Source organism: Conger conger, chromosome 5 (genome assembly GCF_963514075.1).
Source record: "Conger conger chromosome 5, fConCon1.1, whole genome shotgun sequence".
Taxonomy (NCBI): domain Eukaryota; kingdom Metazoa; phylum Chordata; class Actinopteri; order Anguilliformes; family Congridae; genus Conger; species Conger conger.
In genome coordinates, this window is record NC_083764.1 from 43,457,499 (window position 1) to 43,478,067 (window position 20,569).

Consider the following 20,569-nt stretch of genomic DNA (forward strand, 5'->3'; position numbering starts at 1 on the left):
ATTGCTTTTAAATAGTTTAAAAATCAATGTAGTACTTTGTCACACATAGCGTGGGTTTGATGAAACAATATTGATGAAATTAACAGTGTATGTATATTTCACTTCCTCACATTTAAAACCAACCCAAATTACCACCCTGGTGTAAAACCCAGCTATGACCAGCTTGAAATGACCAGCTGCCAGCAACCAGTTTCAAAAACATACAGTAGCTTGAGCTGGTCAAACCATATTGAGTATGGAGCTGTCTAAACTGGTCAACCAGCTACTAGCTGTTTCAAAACCGTGAGCCATTTTTTTCAGCAAGGCATCAGTTTACTGCCTTAGCATTTGCTTATTATTTTGTCAACAGTAAATACATGATCAGCGTGAGTTTGTGCATTCATCACTTGTCTGCTCATATTTCATTCCTGATAAACGGCGGGCGTGACGGGCTGTGTTCAGCGAAGGAGAGGAAAGGGGGCGAGGAGAACGACATTGCTCACTGTCTCCAGAGAGGAAGCCGCGGCTCGCGACCTTCGGTGTCGGTCAAATAAGACGCACCGCGAGGCCCGGAGGGGAACGAGATACAGCGGAATCAGAGGAACGGGTCACGCGAACGGCGATTTGTCTTTCTCCGAATGTGGCTAACGGCATCGCTGCCTTTTATACGGTGCCTTGCCGAATCAATCCGGATAAATGGCGGCAATCCAACGCCACAGAACGCGCTTGGCAGAGGCGTGGCTGTTCAGTCAAGCGGAACAGCTCAACGGAAAGAGACAGTTACACTCTTCACTGTCATTATCTTCTATTGCATAGAGCATTTCGGCCTGTAGTGTAACCTAATCGCGATCGCGCCAAGACTTGCCCAAGTGTAGGCATTCTTCATGGTTTTGTGGCCATTAAACCTGACTTTATCTTAATTTGGCAGGCTCCCTTATCTGGGATGACATACTGAGCAAAGTTACACGGGTGTATTTCCACATGACATAGGGCTGCGTATAGACAATATAACTGATAGCTAAGATGGAGGGCTCGACATTAAATGAATTAGGGGTATAGGGGAAGGGACATAAAAGAGAATTAATTGGATTGAGAATATGTGACTCCTCTTTCCAATTAAAATCTCACGCATTATTGACAATGACAAATGCGATGAATAATAACGGAGCGGGATTTGTTAAGTACGCATTAGGCCTGTTTTTCAATCACTGCGACAACGAGGAGCTAATTAATCAAGTCTGATTATTCGCAGAGTGGGCCGGGCCGGGCTCGGTGTGAGGAGCGCTTGTTGATACTCGCGTGCGCGTTTTGTGCCGTTATTGAATTAAGCTTCCACTAGAAATCAAACGGCCTCACACTGTTCCACTCTCGCCCGTATGCTCCTGTGAAGAGACAGAAATTTCCATCAGCGGAAGAGGGGGACGGTTTGAAGGAGGCTGTGAGCGCGGTGTCGCTGCTGCCCGGGTGAGCGCAGTGTCAGATGAAATGATGAGAAAGGAAAGGAGCAGAGGACGGAGGAGAGAAGAGCATTTTGACTTGTTCCATCACTTCTCTCAGCCGGAGAGTGTCACTCCGCTGTCAGCCCAGGGTGAGCGAGAGCAGTCAGCCTTTAGTACTTTAGCGAGAATTCCCCTGCCTATGTACACACACTCACACACCTGTAAGCATTCACACACACACACACACACACGTACATACGCGCACACACATGTGAATGCATGGGCACACAAACACATTCAGAGCTCAATATGAAGGGTGAGGATCAACAGCTAGTAAAGCAATATGTGATTGTGTCCAATGTCAAAACATTCTGTCAAGACATTGTTAGAAAAGAAATTAGCGCTGGAATATCACATGCTTACACACAGTCTACCTCTCTGATGTTAAATTCACAGGCTTCAAGCTGTAAGTGCAGCAAGTATTTAGCAGAGACGAATAAATACTTAAAACCTGCCATCTGCCAAATGCATACAGTATGAAGTTCCATGCCTGCAAGCAAATCAGCTATTATTAATACAGCTGGAAAAGTATCCAATTAAGAGAAATATAAATTACAGCCACCAAAAAAATCATTATGACATTAAGCAGAAATACATTATTTTATAAATACCAACCAAATTGAGAAGTAAAGGTTTGTTAACATTTCATGAATAGGGAGAGTTGGGTTGTTGTTGACAGTAAAAGGCTCTAAGTGTTTTAGTCTGATCTTTTAAGTATCAGCTTGTTTTAAATTACTGCATGCACGACAAGTGAAATTTTCTTATTGGAAAACAATGAAATGAATCAATCTCACCTAATCTGCTTACTATCGGACTAGAATCAGAAACACAACTTTTCTAGAAATTTCCTGTGGCCTTTGGAGGAGTAATTGGACTGTGAAGGAAGACAGGGAGAGCATATTGGGACATGCAGACAGAGATTGCTATCTGTTGGCTTCGTTGGCAATCATCCATTGACTAGTGCTGTTACTGAAAGCCAGCCAAAGTAAGGCATACTGTAAATACCATATCACTATAGCTGACATACACTCAGGGAGCACTTTATTAGGTATTTATTAGACTTTTTAGACTTATTAAGTCTTCTGCTGCTGCAGCCTATCCACCCAGAGGTTTGATGCATTGTGTGTCCAGAGATGCTCTTCTGTTTACCACTGCTGTAATCCATGGTTATATGGTTATGGAGCTCTGACCTCCGTCATTAACAACGCACAGAACTGCAGCTCATTTGATGCTTTTTGCTTTTCACATTATTCTCTGCGAACTCTAGAGACTGTTGTGTGTGAAAATCCCAGGAGACCAGCAGTTTCTGAGATATTCAAACCACCCTGTCTAGCACCAACAATCATTCCACGGTCAAAGTCACTTAGATCACATTTCTTCCCCATTCTGACATTTGGTCTGAAAAACAGCTGAACCTATAGACCACGTCTGCATGCTTTTATGCATTTAGTCACTGCCACATGATTGGCTGATTAAATATTTGCATTAACAGGCTGGTGTACAGGTCTACCTAATAAAGTGATCACTGAGTGTATACCGCTACTCAACCTGCTCAGAATAGCACTGCCAATCTGGGTTAGATAAATAAAACATGAGAGAGTGGCAGACAGAGATGCAGAACGGCAATCAAGGTGATATAGTGCATGGTACTGATATATTAGATAGCACAAGTACTTTTTTAGCTTCTTGGAGTTCCTGTTTTTGGATGATTTCTTTGGACTCAAGCTGTGCTCAAATTGAGGATAAATACCCATCTAACTATTGCAATTGGCAATCAGGCATTTTATGTCTGCAAAATCAAGTTTACAAAATGCCTCCTTAATTTCCCGAACGAAGCCCATCAGAAATCACGAGGCGTGTGCGCTGGTGTGTTGCTTGCTCTCGGAGGAAATCAGATGCCATTGGGGAAGGGGGTGCTGGTTAATCAGTGTGACGCAGGGACACAACAGGCAACCCTCACGCTGAGGTACTGAGGGAGAAGAATCTCCCACAGAGATGGGCTTGTAGATAATCGGCTTGTTTTGTCTACTGTTCTGTCAGCCTCCGTATGTTTTCAAATGCTCAAGGGGTGAAGAGTCTGTTTATTGTGTCTCTTTTAAGAAATCCTCTGTGTGTGTGTGAATGTGTATTTGTTTTATTTTTTTTTAAGTAGGCTTATTATTATTATTATGTGGACGACAAATATTATGTCGACATTAACAATTTGTCGTCCTAATTTGGAGTTCCCAGTCACAACCACAGACCTGTCCCATTTATGCAACCCAGGTTTGACCCCTGACCCCAGCTGCAGTACTGCAAGTGTTAACTGTCTTCACCAGCGGGAAATTTTGAATGCCTGTGCATTTCACTTCTCCCCTCACTCTTACAAATATGACAGTAATATTAAATAAAGTTTGTGCCTCTAAGTTTTTCACACTGCATGCCATGGGTAATGTTAGGTCACATTTTACTATAGCGAGCTCCAGCATTGATTGATAATGTTAGAAAATAGCAAAATGAGTAAAGGTTGCCAACACTCCATGGCTGGAACATCTCCTCAAAAAATGCCACTGAAGCCAAGCTCTCACAACCATGAAGACAGCCAACAATGCAAGCAATCAAAAATATGCTTGCAAAATAAAGTGATGTAAGTCATAGAAAACTATGTTGTTTCCAGGCTAGCTAGTTAGATTTCGCTCTCATCTAATGCATGGACTATAGACATAGCTAACCATTGAAGCTATATTTAGTTTGTAATTACCTCTTGATTTTACATATTTATTTCCTGGCTATTGGTTAATAACAGCTAAAAATTATTGATAATCACAGTGTAGCTATTAATAGTGTAACATCAAATGCAAGACTGCAAGCACCCCTTGCCCACTCGCCGCTCTTGCACCAGAACCAGAGACAGCCATGGGATGGGAGGTTAGGTACCAGCATATGAGGCTGCCAGGCAGGGTCACCATTTAAAAACAGATTGCAGCCCACCTCGATAGTTACAGTATGGCGTGTTATACGGATAAACGCAGCAGTGCACCACGGGAGGCCGCTCTTATGAAGGAGGTCACATTCCTGGTGAGCATAAAAATAGGACAGCCTTCATCCTGCCTTTCTTCCTTCTCATTTCTTTACTTTCCTTCATGTCTTTTTTCGGATCCTTATCTCTCCGTCTTGCTGTCAAGTCAAATTCTCGTTCTCTCTCGCTCATTTGTGCGTACGGATAGATCCGTTCCGAACGGAGCCTTGGATTGCTACAATGGAGTTGGCCCCCTTTATGTAACTACAGCCTTGAGCCTTGAGCTGAGGCTTAGCAGACACAATGTAGCTCTTCTCTCTCCCCCCTCCCCCCGCTCCTGCAGGGAGATTAATGGCTGGAGCGCAAGTGTAACTCTGGCCTAGATAACAAATTAGCAAAGGGGCTGCTTTTTTTTGTTGTAGTTTGTTTTCTATGCCAGAGTTGTCATTTGCGGCGATGTGATTGAGAATGCTCAACACAGGGTACAAGGCTCACACTCCATACCTTACAGGGGTGTTTCTTTTCGGAGGAAGAACAATTCATCCTCCGGATTCCAGGCTTCTGCATATGTCACCCCTTTTGAGTTTCATCATTGTTACTTCACCACGAAAAAAGGCAAGCATTTAACAATCCTGGGCAATGTTCCAGCAGCAATTAATGCAGTGCCAAGGGGACGGCCTATTCCTTTCTCCACAGAGACAAAAACAGGATTGATGACAAAGCACTGTGCATAATACAGGGACTTTGTGAGAGAGAAAGAGTGAGAGGGAAAGAGGGAGAGAGGGAGGGAGGGAAAGAGGGTAAAAGAGGAAAAAGGGAGGGACAGAGCGAGAGAGAGAAAATGCACCTTTTCAGCAGATCTTTTTTAAATTCATCTTTATAGTAGGTCAATGCCATAAGCATCATGTACATAGTGTATTTATTTTTATTTTTTAACCTTCAACTGTTCTTCCAGTATTGACTGTGTTTGGGGCACTTGGTTTCACGAGACTACCTCTGCCCTTCATTTGTGCAAAGGCTTGTTTATGCCTTTGGTGTCATTTTAAATAGTGTGTTGTAACCCACACATTATGTTTGCAAGCCTGAACAGCCCAATGCCAAAGCAGAAATCAGTATTACTTGGCTGTCAGAGAAGCAATTAATTTCAGCTGCCTTCAGTTAATGAGGTGTAACTGCCACAAAACCTCAGAGGGTTAAAAAATCCACTTGCTCTAATTACACAGAGCCTGTCACCCACCTGTACGTCTCTTCTGAATTATCTTTAATCAGAATCCTGTGGCAGACGGCTTGCCAATTACACATAGGAGAAGATCTAATGCTGGGGCGGAGCCTGTCACTGCCAGCCAATCGGCCACAAGGCAATAAGGAACTTCCTAATAACAACTGATGAGGACTCTTACCTGCAAAGGGGACTGGTGCATCTTTATCAAGTGCCACCAATGGAGGATCCAAAAGGACAGTGTCCGTGTTCTCAGTTATTACTCCATGATAGGATGTTTCTATCCATGGCTTGTGTTTGTTCACTGCTGTGGAAGGAGAGAGAGACAGAGAGAGAGAGAGAGAGAGAGAGAGAGAAAGGGAGAGAGAGAGAGAGAGAGAGAGAGAGTCAGTTGATTATTTCTTGCAAACATTTTTCTCAGATTCGGCTCTTCACACTGCAAAAAAAACCGTCTTCAAAAGTGTTTCAGTTGTAATGAGTCTCATTTATTTTTTCTCAAGCAGAAAAGATTACTTGTTATAAGTTACTGTGTGCTTGACAAGTAAAGCTGTTTTACCATCTTGAAATGAGTCTACCTCAAATACCTTATCTCTTTGGCAACATTTTTGCATTATTTAGCAAAAAAGTAATAGAAATAAGATTTCAGTTTAAGTATAGGACTAAAATACTTACATTACAAAAGAATTATCCTTTTATTTTTGCAGTGCATGAAAGGAATAAAACAGCAAGTGGTCCATGGATCTGCTTGCGCTAACCCTGCACTTCTCCCTGTACCACCCTTGACCTATCAGCTGGTCTCTTTCAGGTGAATGCAACACAGTTGCAAAAAGCACTGGCCAGTCACGTGTGGGATAACAAATCAGGAGCTTTGTATTCCAGTAGATTCCGACAGAACATGACATCTACCCTTCCGGTTGTTATTTTTGGTTCAGAAAAGCTTAGTGATTCCTGATGACCCCTGCCACACTACATCTAGGGCAGCATTGCCTTTACAAAAGGATCTTAATAACAAGAACCACAACTCCAGGCGCTTTCCTTTATGCGCAAATTGGAGAGCCGTATACAAAACCCTTTCGCACAGCATGAAAAGATGCTTTTGTTACACCACGCTGGCAGCACGGGAACTACCTTCACCTCATTGGTAAAGGTGTCCTTCCCTAGTGTTGATGCCTTTTCAAAACACCTTTGATTTATTGTGAGAATGGAATGTTGATGTCTTGTATGTGCCAGACACAGTTGGCTGGGGGAAAAAGTAGTCCCTTTTTGAAGCTTCGAATTCTTGCCATTTGTGCGCACCACACATTATTTGACTCAACCCCTATGCTTACGAGCTTTGTCATCATGCCACCTTTTAGTGCGAACAACAAGAAATCTCAGCATTTCCTACGCTCATAATGTTCTTGACGCAATGTAATCAGTCGCTGATAGCATATCGCATGTGGAACGTCAGTTTGGGTTAGCCTTCATTGCACACTTTATCAAAAAATATCACAACTGAAAATAAGTATGCTAAATATACGGCATATCCTAGCATTTTACCCCTTCTGGGTCAAAAAGATGGACAGAAATAGAATTTCATTTTACCTTGTGTGGTAGAGCTAATTTATCTAGCTACTGCTATGGCTATTCGTTCCTAAGCAATCTGTCTAAAGCACCGACAGGCACACTTTAAGAACAAATGGAAAAGGGTAAACGGAGACTTTGGCTGATGCAATCTGAATTGCAATGCTAGCATGGTGCCGTTTGGGCAGTGACAGTCATTAGAGGCCCGAAGGGTAAAGCCACCATTTATGAGGCGGCAAATAGCCAGCCTGTTTGGTTTTGATTGCTGTGAAGGGGGCTGATGAAATGCTGATTCTACCTCCCCCCCTCCACACACACAACTTAACACACACACACACTAACACACATACACACACTCTCTCTCTCTCTCTCACATACACACACACACACTCACACACACTAACACACACACTCTCTCTCTCACCCACACAAACACATGCACTCTCTCTCTCTCTCACACACACACACACACTCACATGCAATAACACACACTCTCTCTCTCACACACACACAAACACTCTCTCTCTCTCACACACACACACACACACACACAACCTAACACACACACACACACACTAACTCACACACTTTCTCTCTCTCTCTCTCACACACTCACACACTAACACACACACATTTTCTCTCTCTTACACACACACTAACACACGCACTCTCTCTCTCACCCACACAAACACACGCACTCTCTCTCTCTCTCACACACACACACACACACACACACACACTCACATGCAATAACACACTCTCTCTCTCACACACAAAACACTCTCTCTCTCTCTCACACACACACACAACCTAACACACACACACTAACACACACACTTTCTCTCTCTCTCTCTCACACACTCACACACTAACACACACACATTTTCTCTCTCTTACACACACACTAACACACGCACTCTCTCTCTCACCCACACAAACACACGCACTCTCTCGCTCACACACACACACACACACACACACACTCACATGCATAACACACACTCTCTCTCACACACACAAACACTCTCTCTCTCTCACACACACACACACAACCTAACACACACACACACACTAACACACACACTTTCTCTCTCTCTCTCTCACACACTCACACACTAACACACACACACTTTCTCTCTCTTACACACACACACTAACACACTCTCAAACACACACACACACGCAATAACACACACTCTCTTTCTCACACACAAACACTCTCTCACACACACAATTTAACACACACACTAACACACACACTTTCTCTCTCACACACACACTAACACACACACACACTTTCTCACACACAAACACTCCCTCTCTCACTCACTAACACACACTCACACACACTAACACACACACTCTCTCTCTCATACACACACACACTAACACACACTAACGCACACACACTCTCTTTCTTTCTCTACCACACTAGCACACTCCCTCTCTCTCTCACAAACACACACACACACACACTGTGCTTTTTACAGACTGGTATTCACAACATAAATGCAGTATGTTCGGTCTGACAGTAACCACTGGGAACATTCTGTACCATTACTCTACATTAGAGGGGAGGGACAGAAATTGAGAGATTAACTGCATTATGACTGTAAAAGGATGCATTACAGCACACTTTGGAAAGCAGCTCATTCCTCACTTAATGGTGCTATCATTCCAGACTCTGAATTCATAAAAGTGTCAGAAAAGTCTCAGTGTGTGTGATCTAAGATCAGTTTCGCCCTGTATTATAATAGATAAAGCTAAGATATGGTCAGGAGAACCTGGTTCTATTGAGCGCTCCTACTCCTTATGAACATTTATTAACTTGGGTCTACTTGTCTGGCAGTTCATTTTGGCCTTGTTTAGTCCTTTTAGCAAGTCAAGCCCACTGTGTCAAAGCTAGAGTATAATCAGATGCTAACTTAAAAACAGAAAAATAAAATTCTTTATAGTCAATTAAATATTATAGAAATGGGACCAACAGATTATATATAATTACATTAATCATAGGCATATAAATACAACAATAACCCAAAAAAAAACAACTATTTATGACTTCCATAGTGTAGTTTCTTATGTGCAATGTGGGCCAGCATCATAACTTCCATGAAAAAAAACACAGGTGTTCACTGTGGGTATCTAAACAAATTACAAAGCCTTCTTCTTGTCAAATAAATAAAAATTAAGTAAATGAAGGTGCATTATTCATAGCTTGTTTGATAGTGGGTTGGTATAATGGTAAAAAATTTCAAGAGGCACAGCTAATTGTTTGTATTCAGTTCCAACAGGGATTTTATCAGTTCTCTGCTGGCCCACACACACACACACACACACACACTCATGAGCATGCAGGGCTATGGTTGCTATGGCCAGGAGGGAAGACCCTCCCAGATAGGTTCCTGCCAGCACTGTAATAGTGAACTAAAAAACTTAGAGGAACTCCAGGGGAGAAGGAACTCCATTCAGCACTTCATGATCGTAACAGAAAATAGCAACCACACACTGAAGGCATCTGATGACCCCAATTAGAGGATCAAGTAAAGATTTCAGCTCAGCAACAACAGCAGATATGTTCAGGTGCTTTAGAGTGAAGCTGTGTTCTTGACTCAGAGAGCAAGGCTGCTGAGCTTTACGTAAACTTTATCTGAGTATAAAACAACGATTTATGTGTGAAATGAAGCACATTTCATAAAGTATGATTGAGTAAGTAATTTGGTTTGATCTAATATTAAAATCCAAATCGTGTTGGGTTGAACGATGTGTTCCCTCCCAACGGTGTACAACATTTTGCAACATTCTTCGATGTACTATATGTTTGAGCCTGTTTGGTGTGTGCTTCGGGGGTGTAGCCAGAATCAATAATGGTGTTGGCCTATGCCTTAAAGCCCAGATAACGTACATAATGGCCTTCTCAGATGCTGTAGTAGCAAACCATGCCTACGTTAGAGGGTCCACCTAAGGTTCACAGGATGGTCAACACGCCACTGTTTCCGTTTAAATAAACGTCTTGCTATGTTTTGTCAGGGCTGAACGTGACCCTAGTATTTCACTTCCACAAATTCAAATGGCCAACCTTTGCAGCAATTTAATCTGCAGTAGATTCTATACAAATCTTTGCTTTCAGCATCATTCAAATGTCATAATCTAACCGCCACCTCCAGCCATGGACAATCCTCTAACTATTGATCTTATTTTCCTGACTGTTATAAAATAATATTTTTTGCATCACCCAGCAGAACATTTCTCAGTTCAGTTTTTTCACCACATAATTAAATCTCGAATAAAAAACCAATTTCTCACATTACACACCTAAGCGACAGAAAGAAAGTGAGAGAAAGAGGAAAGAATGAGAGATGTGTGACATGACTGATAGAATAGTCTTGGAGGGAAATAAGGAGATAATTACATGTTCCGAAAGTGGTATGGTTATTCCAACATCACAGGGGGCTTTTTTTCAAAGCTGTACTGAGAATTAGGAGTCGGCTAAGCAGTTGCAAATGTGCCCCTGACCTCTCTCTGCCCTCCTCTAATGACGTGGTAATTAAACCTGGAAGCCACACATTTGACTTAGTGGGGATTTCAGAGTGTCGCAGAGGTGATGCAACAAGCAATTAATCCCTTACCAGATGACCCTGCTCTGGGTATCTTTGGGTTATAACTCATAGACTCATAGATGGTTGGAACACGTTCACATAGAGAGAGAGAGGAGACAGAGATACGAGGGGGAGAAAAGAGGCAGAGAGAGAAAGAAAGAGAAACAGAGAGAGGTAGTCATAGTAGCAGTAGTAATGTTAAGGAGACATAAGTGAGCTAAGGAAATGTGCCTAATTATGCAATTGTGTAAAATACCAATCCGTGGAGATGTTGGGATTACAGCAAAATGTGGGATCTGAAAATGCTACTTTTCAGGAATACCTTAAAAAACACCGTAAAAATTTCAAGAGCTATCCAAGGATAAAAATCTCAGCAGCTGTGGTTTGTCATATCTGATGAAAGGCCTTATTAGGCTCACTGAACCTACAAAATTAGCAGCAGAGACATGAAATGAGTCTACGCATTAGCATTAAAGCTAAAACCATTGGCCTTGCCATTACGACTGCAGGAGCTACTGTTAAAAATGAGCAGTTCTAATGAGGAGCTACTGTACAATCAGATCATGACATTTCAATTGTATCATGTTCTACATTTGTTCAGAAGGCTACCTTATCCAGAATGACTTGCAAGGGTTTCTGTCTTTGTTTCTTCTTTTGACACAATCCGTTTATATTACTGGATGTTATCTTTACCTCGGGGAGTGGGATTGAACTGTCGTTGGTGCTTTTCTCTACTCTAAAGGAATAGTCCACTTCCTGTTGATGGTTGCAGAACCTTTCTGCCGACCTTTACAATGGGGCATTGTGGAATTAAATAAAAATACTTCCTATAACTCCATAGCAGCTTTTACAGCAATGCTATTCCACCAGAGGTTCAGTGTATGTATATTACCTGATATGTTTTCAGGAAAGTAGATTTAACATAATTTTCAGTTGGAACTATTTCCTACGGCATATGCAACCTGAGCCTGCTGCACTCAAACAAAGAAGTACTGGCATGATATGAAAACAGACATCGAAGTTTATAATGTGAATAAAAGCTGTACAACAAATCTATTCATATGTATGAAACATAACTAGCAGTACAAGCAGCTTCAGAGTTATTAAACATGCTTTTAGCTTCAAGCCATGAAACAACAAATGTCCCAATACCAGCCAATACAAAGCTGGCAAGACATCAGACACTTCTGTAAATAGAAAAAGGATCACACCACAACACTGTGTCTGTATATTGTATCTCCCAGCAAGGTGACCTGCGATATTCACTCATTCACCCCCCCCCCCCCTGCATCATACCATTTCCTAACCCCCAAAGAAGCAGCTTAAAAACAGAAAAGGCTGTCCAGAATTCCTCTCAGACATACCCCCTTCCCCTCTCTTACAATGCATCCACTCTCACGGCTGAAATATGTAGAATCACAGGGCAGATAAAAGCTTCTAATGGTGCTTTAAGTTCCTTCATAACCAATGACAGGCAGCCACTGAGCGACATTAAATATTAATAAGGGAGCAACCGTAGCCTGGAAGAGCTAAAGCCTTCTGAATTAGTTATGAATGTGAATGAAGGAAAATACATTTTTTTCTATTTTGCCATGGAAGGTGACATTAAAGTTTCAACAAATATTATTAGTGAAACAAATCTGTCCCTCTTTCAGCCAGCCTAGTGAGCAATACCTGCAAAGAGCTCAGAGGAACTCAGGGTGACCTGCCACCCAGATATTCTTTCCTATTTTTATTTATTCACTTATCTCTGCTGCTACTTTGGCTTTCACTACACTTGCACATTTTAAATCAAGTCTGCCAGATTGGCCTAGATTGAACGAAAATCACTGGATTCCGGATCGGCTTGGATTGAATCAAAATCCGTCCTTCTCTTTAGGCTGTAATTAAAAGTAATTGGTGCTTTTTTCTTCTTAACCGCTGCCGTTATTCAAAACTGTGTTTGGTGGAGATAAACGTTGCATTTGCATTATGAGTTGAGGACAAATGTCTGTGACATTTCTCTTGCTCCGAATTTCTATCCCCCGCTCCACCTCACTTCAAATAAATCAGGCCGCCTCATTCAGCGCACGGCACTGCAATGCATCCACACGCTGGGTTAGAAAAACAAAGACACCATCAGATTGACTTTCATAATCTCTTCCTAAAGCACTTTGCAGCTAAGAAAATATGTGAAGATGGAGCGGGCCAATATTTATACTAAAAGCACAATTTAGACTGATACCTGCTGATAGGTGAGCACTTAAATTCCATTAACATTTATACGTGTTCGCTTCCGTCTCTGAACCGTCTATAGTGTCTAACAGCCTGTTCATTCATTCTCATTCAGTTGACGTTATTGGGAAGGTTTTAGAGTACATTTTATAAATGTCACGTCTATTGTATACATTTTAAAAGGAGTCACGTCCACTAGGGGGAAAACTATCTGGAAAGTGAACTTTTAATTGATTTGAGAGCTGTTTTTTCCGATACTACCAGACAGGCAAATCTCTTACACAGACATTCCTGGCTCCGTTCCTCACTGTTTGCTGTCGTACTCGTCCTACGTCGAGCATTAAAAAGCATCAAAGAACAACATAGTGGCTTTGGTTAGCCATTAGCACTCCCTACATGGGGCTTCACAACAACGCAAAAGTAAAGTGGTCTCCTATACAGTTCGAGAAAAGTCACAAACTTAGACACCCAACTGCCTAACAGTGGCCAGCACGGATGTCAAATATTCAAAACGTCAGTATTGAACCGTCAACGATTGGAGTGCAATGTACATGAGAGGCTCCCTGCCAAAGATTCTCCCCTTATTTGACATTTACCCATTTCAGTGCAGAAGCGACAACCCTGTGGATTTGCAAATGTCATGTGTGCACAATTAATTATATATTGCCTTAGGAGTCAAAATCTGGCCTTTAGCCTTAATGAACTGGATTTGATAAGCATAGTGTTGATTGTTCAGATATGCGAGAGCATCAAGGCCAATTACTTTGATAGCACACTGGCAAAATCTAATTTTGCCACCAGCAGATATTAAAATGATCAAAAAATGCACTTCGCTATCAAAGCTAATTTCTCATTTATATCTGCACTTTGAGGGAACATGGGTGCTGGCCCCCACTGTCATGATATGCTTATACCTACGCTTTCATCCTTCACTGACTATATTTGGGTATTAGCTAGCTGTGAATGTAATTTTCATTATCTGGATGTGTAGCTAACTCCTTCATTGCTTCTTTCTAATCTCTCTCTCTCCTTCTCTCACTCTCTGTCTCTTTTTCTCTCTCTCTGTCTCTCTCTCACTCTGTCTCTCTTTCTCTCACTCTCTGTCCATCCCCTGGACACCAACACTTACCCATAAATTATACCTGCCATTCAACACAAGTGACTGAGCACCAACAGACACTGTTAGAGAGGACTCACATTCTTCCATAATCATGTACAGCAGCTGCACTATGATTGGCTCCTGTCAACGCCCCCCTCCCACCCAAAGCCCCACCCCACGACTCGAGGGTGACTCCATTAGTTCAATAACACTTTTGCACAGGAATGTTTTTATTAAATCTGTGATTTATTGCACTTGTAAAACAACATACCATTTTATTGCATGAGGTAAGGAATGAGGTCTTTAAAGATCTTAACAAGGTAATAAACTATGTCCGTGACTTCAACACTGTGCTCTCCCCTTTGGCTAAAAATGTAAATACTCCCATGGTACAAAATTAGGATCTGATAATACCCCATCTTTTTCACTTATGAAAGACTACTAACAGATTCTTGACACATCTCTTTTCACATATTAAGTCCCAAAAGTAATTGAGCAAAGTATAATTGTCTTCATTGGCATTCTCTTAGCTTATTCTATTAGTCAGCTGTAGCCTTAATTGAGCGGTCAAATAGCTGTCTGTGGTTTTGTATGCCAGACTTATTTTTCCTTTATTGGAGAACAGTGAAAAATAGATTTATATGTGTAATAATAATACCAGTAATAATCATAAATTGAGGGGGGTGACCTCAATCAGTTGTAATTGTTTGTGATTTACATGTTATACTTCTTTTCTCCTGCTTGTTTTATTTCATTTTGCACGTGATATCCATGAAATCCCCCAATCACTGTTAAATTCTGGGTGCTGGATAATGTCAGTTTTCTCCCCATTTCTATGTCAGATAAATCTTCAATAAATAGCTTGATGAAATACTGTGGAAGAATAAAATATGAAAACCGAAAAAAAGCTGTGATCATTTCACTGACAATCCAAAGGCTTTCAGAAACAGTTATGATTCATCAGGTGAGACAGAGACAAGCTTGCCTGGGGCCAAACTGTCACTCAGTCGACACATGCCTGGTGGTGTACTTTCTGCCAGCGGTAGGGCTTTCAGGATAAATTTCATAGGATCAGATTGGTTCAATCTAATAGCATCATTTTCAGATAAGGCATTGCCTAGTCTTAAAACGGGAGGAACAGGCAATGCACACCAACACAAGAGCTGCTCCATTTACTGTAACGGAGTAAATTTAATTAGCTCATTCGAAGCAAACAGCTTCTATGTAAAAGCGTTCATCGTTAGTTAGCTTGTAGTTAGGATGTGATCGCTACAGTTGTGATAAAAACAATGATTATAGAGTGTGAATTGAATTGGTCTTTGTGCATTGTGTATGCACATCATTTCCAGGACTTTAAAATAATTTTGTTGTAGGGATAGGTGGCTGTCTTCATTTATATTTATGTTTGTTTTATGGTATAATTGCTATATATATCAAGGAATTGAAATGTGCTTATAAAGAAAAAAGTGTTTATTTTAAGCTTAGAATTTGTATTGGATACAGGATTTAGTGTGATTGACTTGACACAGAAATATTTCTCTGCCGGTAGTGAGAAAATGTGTGACATTTTTTTTTTTCCTCACACAAGTTCACAGTTGAAATTCAAAGAGGTGTTAATGTGCCCTGTGCACTGAGGAACCATAAATTCTGCTTAGAATCAGGAGTAATGTCCCATGTAAAAATGTCAGGGGTGCTGCACATGCTCCGTAACATGTTTAAAAACCTGTCAGTTGATGGAAAGCGCTCTTTTCTACCTCATTAACACCACCCCTGGTCGTATCCCTGGGGTTGTGTGAGGTTGCAGCCTGGGGCTGTAGCCTGCATTCTCTGTGTTCAGTTGACACCCCAAGGTAAATTACCTAACGGAAACAAACACGGGGCTGGCGTGGAATAGTCTCTCTGGCTAAGCGCCAGTCGTGCGATGATTTATGGATTGTCCGTATACAGTCTGTATTCAGTAGTTATCCTGTGGTCACTGGCTGCCTTATTTCCTCCCTGCTGACTCCGTGTGTTGTCTACACCAGCAAAAAGCCATTTTGGAGAACAAATGTGCTTTGACGCGAGAGTAGATGGAAGCATAATAGGCGTGACGCACTCTTCTCTGTCGCCTGATTGAATTATTGTTCCCTAAGCATGCACAAGCATCAATATTCCTTCGCCATTACTTCTGCGCTCAACCACAAGCCAATCTGTGAGTCATGCCTGAAAGCCATTCAGCGAAGGAAAGCTTCATTCATAGTTAACGTAAACAAAGTCTGAGCATTGAGTACTTCCAGAAGCTGCAATCACCTTGTGCAGGGTGTTGGTTCGCCTTCTGAAAAAGCAATAGTGCTAATTGCCTAACTGCACATGCAAAACAGGTCACTGCCTTAAGCTTTCCACAGTTTGCTCACACTTAAAGCCTGGCAACCAGGAATGTGTCTTGCCATCTTATGTTCTGTTTATTCAGATGTGGGCCAACTCAGACACCATTTTGTCTCCCCTCTTTGATACGCTGCTCCTGTTTAGGTTCAGGATTTTAAAAGGAATTCTTGTTGACGCAAATGTAATGACGCCTGTTCTGATTCCTTTCATATTTGACTGTTCGAAATGTTTTTAAAATAAAATATTCCAATGAAATTAAACCCCATTTCCTATCCCCAAGACCTGCCCGATTATGGATAGCACAATGCACTGCAGAGTGCATATTCATTCATAACAGACATTACCCTTTCAGCCAGGAATAGTAATGCCATCAACAAATTATCTGTTATTTAATGCTGGATTCATAGGCATTTAATGAATATTAAGAGCCTATGAATTCAGCATTAAATAACAGATAATATTTTTCTTAGCTGCAGGTTAATTAAGCTGCATTTGAAGAAATACCGATCCAGGTAATTGCTTTGGGACCTTGTCATGGAATATCAGATGATACATATTCAGTCTCATTCCTCCTGCGATTCACAGCATGGGGAAAAACTGTATGAAAAGCCCAATTTGCTATGCCTTAAATGTTTAGACGTCTTTAATCTGTCCAGTTGTCTGCAGGTCACGCAGACACTGGCTGCAATTCAATCAGCATTTTTCCTTCACTTTGCCTCAAAATTAATTGCAAGTGATCATCTTTTGTGCAGCTAGGCGAGTTAAATTTGGTGGTCAACAGATTAATCAGTGAGTCACATGACTCACTCTCTGGGTCTCACATCAGCCAATCAGTGTATTGCAAATTGCATATTGCAAAAAAAGACTGAGGTATAGCACAGCATTGGTCGAAAGCTCACCAAATCTCACTGTGTTCTGCCGTCCTAAACCATGGCTGGCATGGTTGCCGGTGTTTTGGTTCTGATGCCATACTGCATAGCTGAGGTACTGGTGAGTGTGTATATTCTACAGGGCCTGGTGTCTATCCAGCAGTGTGTGAGCAGAAAGAGAAGCTCAAGGTTATCTTTCTCCTTGCTCTCATCTGCTGCGACATTAGCATTTTGAACTTTCCCAGTCACCCCAGAGATTAAAAAAGAAAATCATTTAAGCATGCTCTGAAGTGTATTTCGCTGACTTCCCCAAGCCAGAAAGCAGGAAATTTGCATTCGCTCGAGCGGATGGTCCGGCATTAGAATAGAACAATCGTGGAGCTAAAAAGAAGATAAAATAAATAAATAAATGCAAAAAATAATAAACAGCGTGAAAACTGCACGCTTATGCAAGAGCGGGGCGAATTTCCCAGCAGTGGTCAGATTAATAAACGCGCTGGCGCTGATCGGCAGCTGCTGTTAATTCTCTGAAAGAATGAGGCAGCTCGACTGCAGCGTATTAATCCAGCGCACAGCTGTCCGCAGTTATCCCCTTCCCGGGATGCTTAGGCATGTCCGACTCCAGCTTTCCGATGACATTCGCACTTTATCCCCGCTGTTTGATGGGATTAGGAAATTCTGTCGGAACGCTTACGGCACGCGGCGCGTAAGCAGAGGTTTCGCTCTCCAAGCTACACGAAGGCTAACGGAGATCATTCGGCTCCGCTTTTAAAAAACGTGCAGCGAGCTAACCCGCCCCAGACCCCAGTGCACTCATGGAGAGGTAGCTACAAGGAGGGAGTCAGAAAAAAAACATTTTAAAAAACACATTTTAATATCAAATTAACTTGTTTGCCTCCATTTTCATATAGATTAAGGAACCAGACATTGCTTTTCTTATCACAATGATAAAGTGCATAGAGGCCCAGTGTTCCAGTACACTACTCAGTAAGTATATACTGTGCTACATTTGCTCATGCTTCAAAGCCATTAATAACCTTACTCAGTGACTGCATCTGTTTGACCCTGGATGAGAGCCACTGCAATTTTTTAAAAATTGAGGTTGAAACTTGCTTTTCGAGGCAACAATGGCTCAGGAGGTAAGAGCAGTCGTCTGGCAGTCGGTGGGTTGCTGGATCAATCCTGCCCTGGGTGTGTCGAAGTGTCCCTGAGCAAGACACCTAACCCCCAATTGCTCCTGACAAACTGGTTGGTGCCTTGCATGGCAGCCAATAGCCATTGATGTGTGAGTATGTGTGTGAATGAGTGAATGAGAAGCATTAAATGTACAGCACTTTGGATAAAGGCGCTATATAAATGCAGACATTTACAATTTACCATTTTATCCCTGAAGCATTCTCAGTCTAAGCAGCAGGACTGTGTAAACAAGGACCAGCCATTTTCTTCTGACCATTCTTCTTCTATTGTATTTACAAGTGGTGCTCATTTGTGATACATTAAGGATCCGAGCCCTTGTCACTGCTCTGTGTGTTTTCAGTCCCCACGGATAGTGCTTACTGAGCGCTTCAATATGCCATTTATTGCCAGTGTTGCTAGGGAATTCTCTAGACTCGCAATTTTAATATCTGAGTCTCTCATTGATTGACTAATGTTGCTGGTGACATTGAGTGCACTCTGTTGGCAGAAACGTTATTTTTACATTTCATTTTTTCACACCCTTAAGTGGGGGGAGATCTACCTTGCAAGGCCTCCGCTCATTCCAGAAGGTAAAATATCCTTTAAGCATTAAGTTACTCAATAACCCAAGGTTAAAATGCCAGTAGGCTCATCTTTTTTGTAGATTTTATGAAGTCTGCAAATTTATGGATAATTGGCAGGAGAATCTACTGGACTTACAATGCTACAAAGCTAGTGAGCCATGCTGCCAAGGATTTCATCAGCTAAATATCTTCCAATGACATAATCTATTACTGTTTTGGCCTGGATGTGTGTTTCATTTTGGTTCTTAATTTGTAATCAGAAATCCAATTGGCAGGTAGCTAACACTATGTTGCTAACACTAGTTTGCAAGACAATTTATTTACTATACTTTGATGTACTGCATCCAAACTAGCAAAAGTAGCAAATGCATAAGAGTTACACAACTTTTCCATAAACACACCATAAACATTCATAAATGGTTATGTAAATAACCACACCAGGCATTATGGCACCACTGGTGCAGCTAGTGACATTACTATTGCTGTGCGTACTGTACCAATTGAAAGAATCCGTATGTGTGGTTACTGGCAGAAGCAAACTCTTTCAGTGCTGCAGCATGTGTACAGCATATAATTTAATAAAGATAGTTTTCGAATTTAGCTTCTTATTTAAGGATGTGCCCTTAAGATCCATTATTGACAAAATAATCATACTGCACACCACTGCCTTATGTTCTACACTTCACAGTCAGTACCCATGTAAACCTTAAGCATGTGCCATGCAAATCAATCTACCATAATGTAATACAAGTTATTTTATAGGAAGAAATAAGCAATCTTCATCATGGCACATACAGTAAATAAAAGATTCACTGATAAGATTACTGAACAATAACAATTGTATTTGTTTGTGTTTCCTTCCACATGAAGGTCAAACAGGCAGCACTCTGATCAAATCTCTGTTTGGTAAATGTGCGAAACGGAACGAGATGGGAATTCACTCTTTTTCTTTTGGGGCGTCAAAATACAAACACAACCACAGATGATTGCACTCAATGTAAAAATAATCTAGGGCTCAACAGTCTTGCAAAAGATATTTTGCAAGAATAATAAACGTCATCAGACACATTCATATTCCACCATTACTATTGCAATTCTACCAGTACTACCACTACAAAAATAATAATCATTATCATCAACATCATAGAGAAACGCACATTAAATTACCGTGCTAATCAATCACCTTCATTAGGCCTACTTCTTTGTAATTTCATTCATTTTCCAAAAGCTTCTCACAACATACTGTAGGTTTGCTTTTCTGAAGTGCTCTTGATTCCAGTCTTTGTCGAAGAGTTTGAAGGAGAGATAAGACAGAGATAGAAAATAGAAAACAGGTTCTTGCTATAAATTCTGTGTGTGAAGCTGTTTCTACTGTTCTAGTTCTCCTGAACTATAAACAGCAGAAGATT

At 41.3% G+C, this 20,569-nt stretch overlaps 1 protein-coding gene across 1 annotated transcript in view; it reads right to left on the reverse strand.

Annotated features, from left to right (window-relative positions):
• clstn2a (calsyntenin 2a) overlaps positions 1-20,569 on the reverse strand; it is a 153,707-nt gene that overhangs the window by 80,597 nt on the left and 52,541 nt on the right. Inside the window, exon 2 of the mRNA XM_061242190.1 lies at positions 5,877-6,002. Coding sequence (XP_061098174.1) covers positions 5,877-6,002 — 126 coding nt within the window. The remainder of the gene's footprint in view (positions 1-5,876; positions 6,003-20,569) is intronic.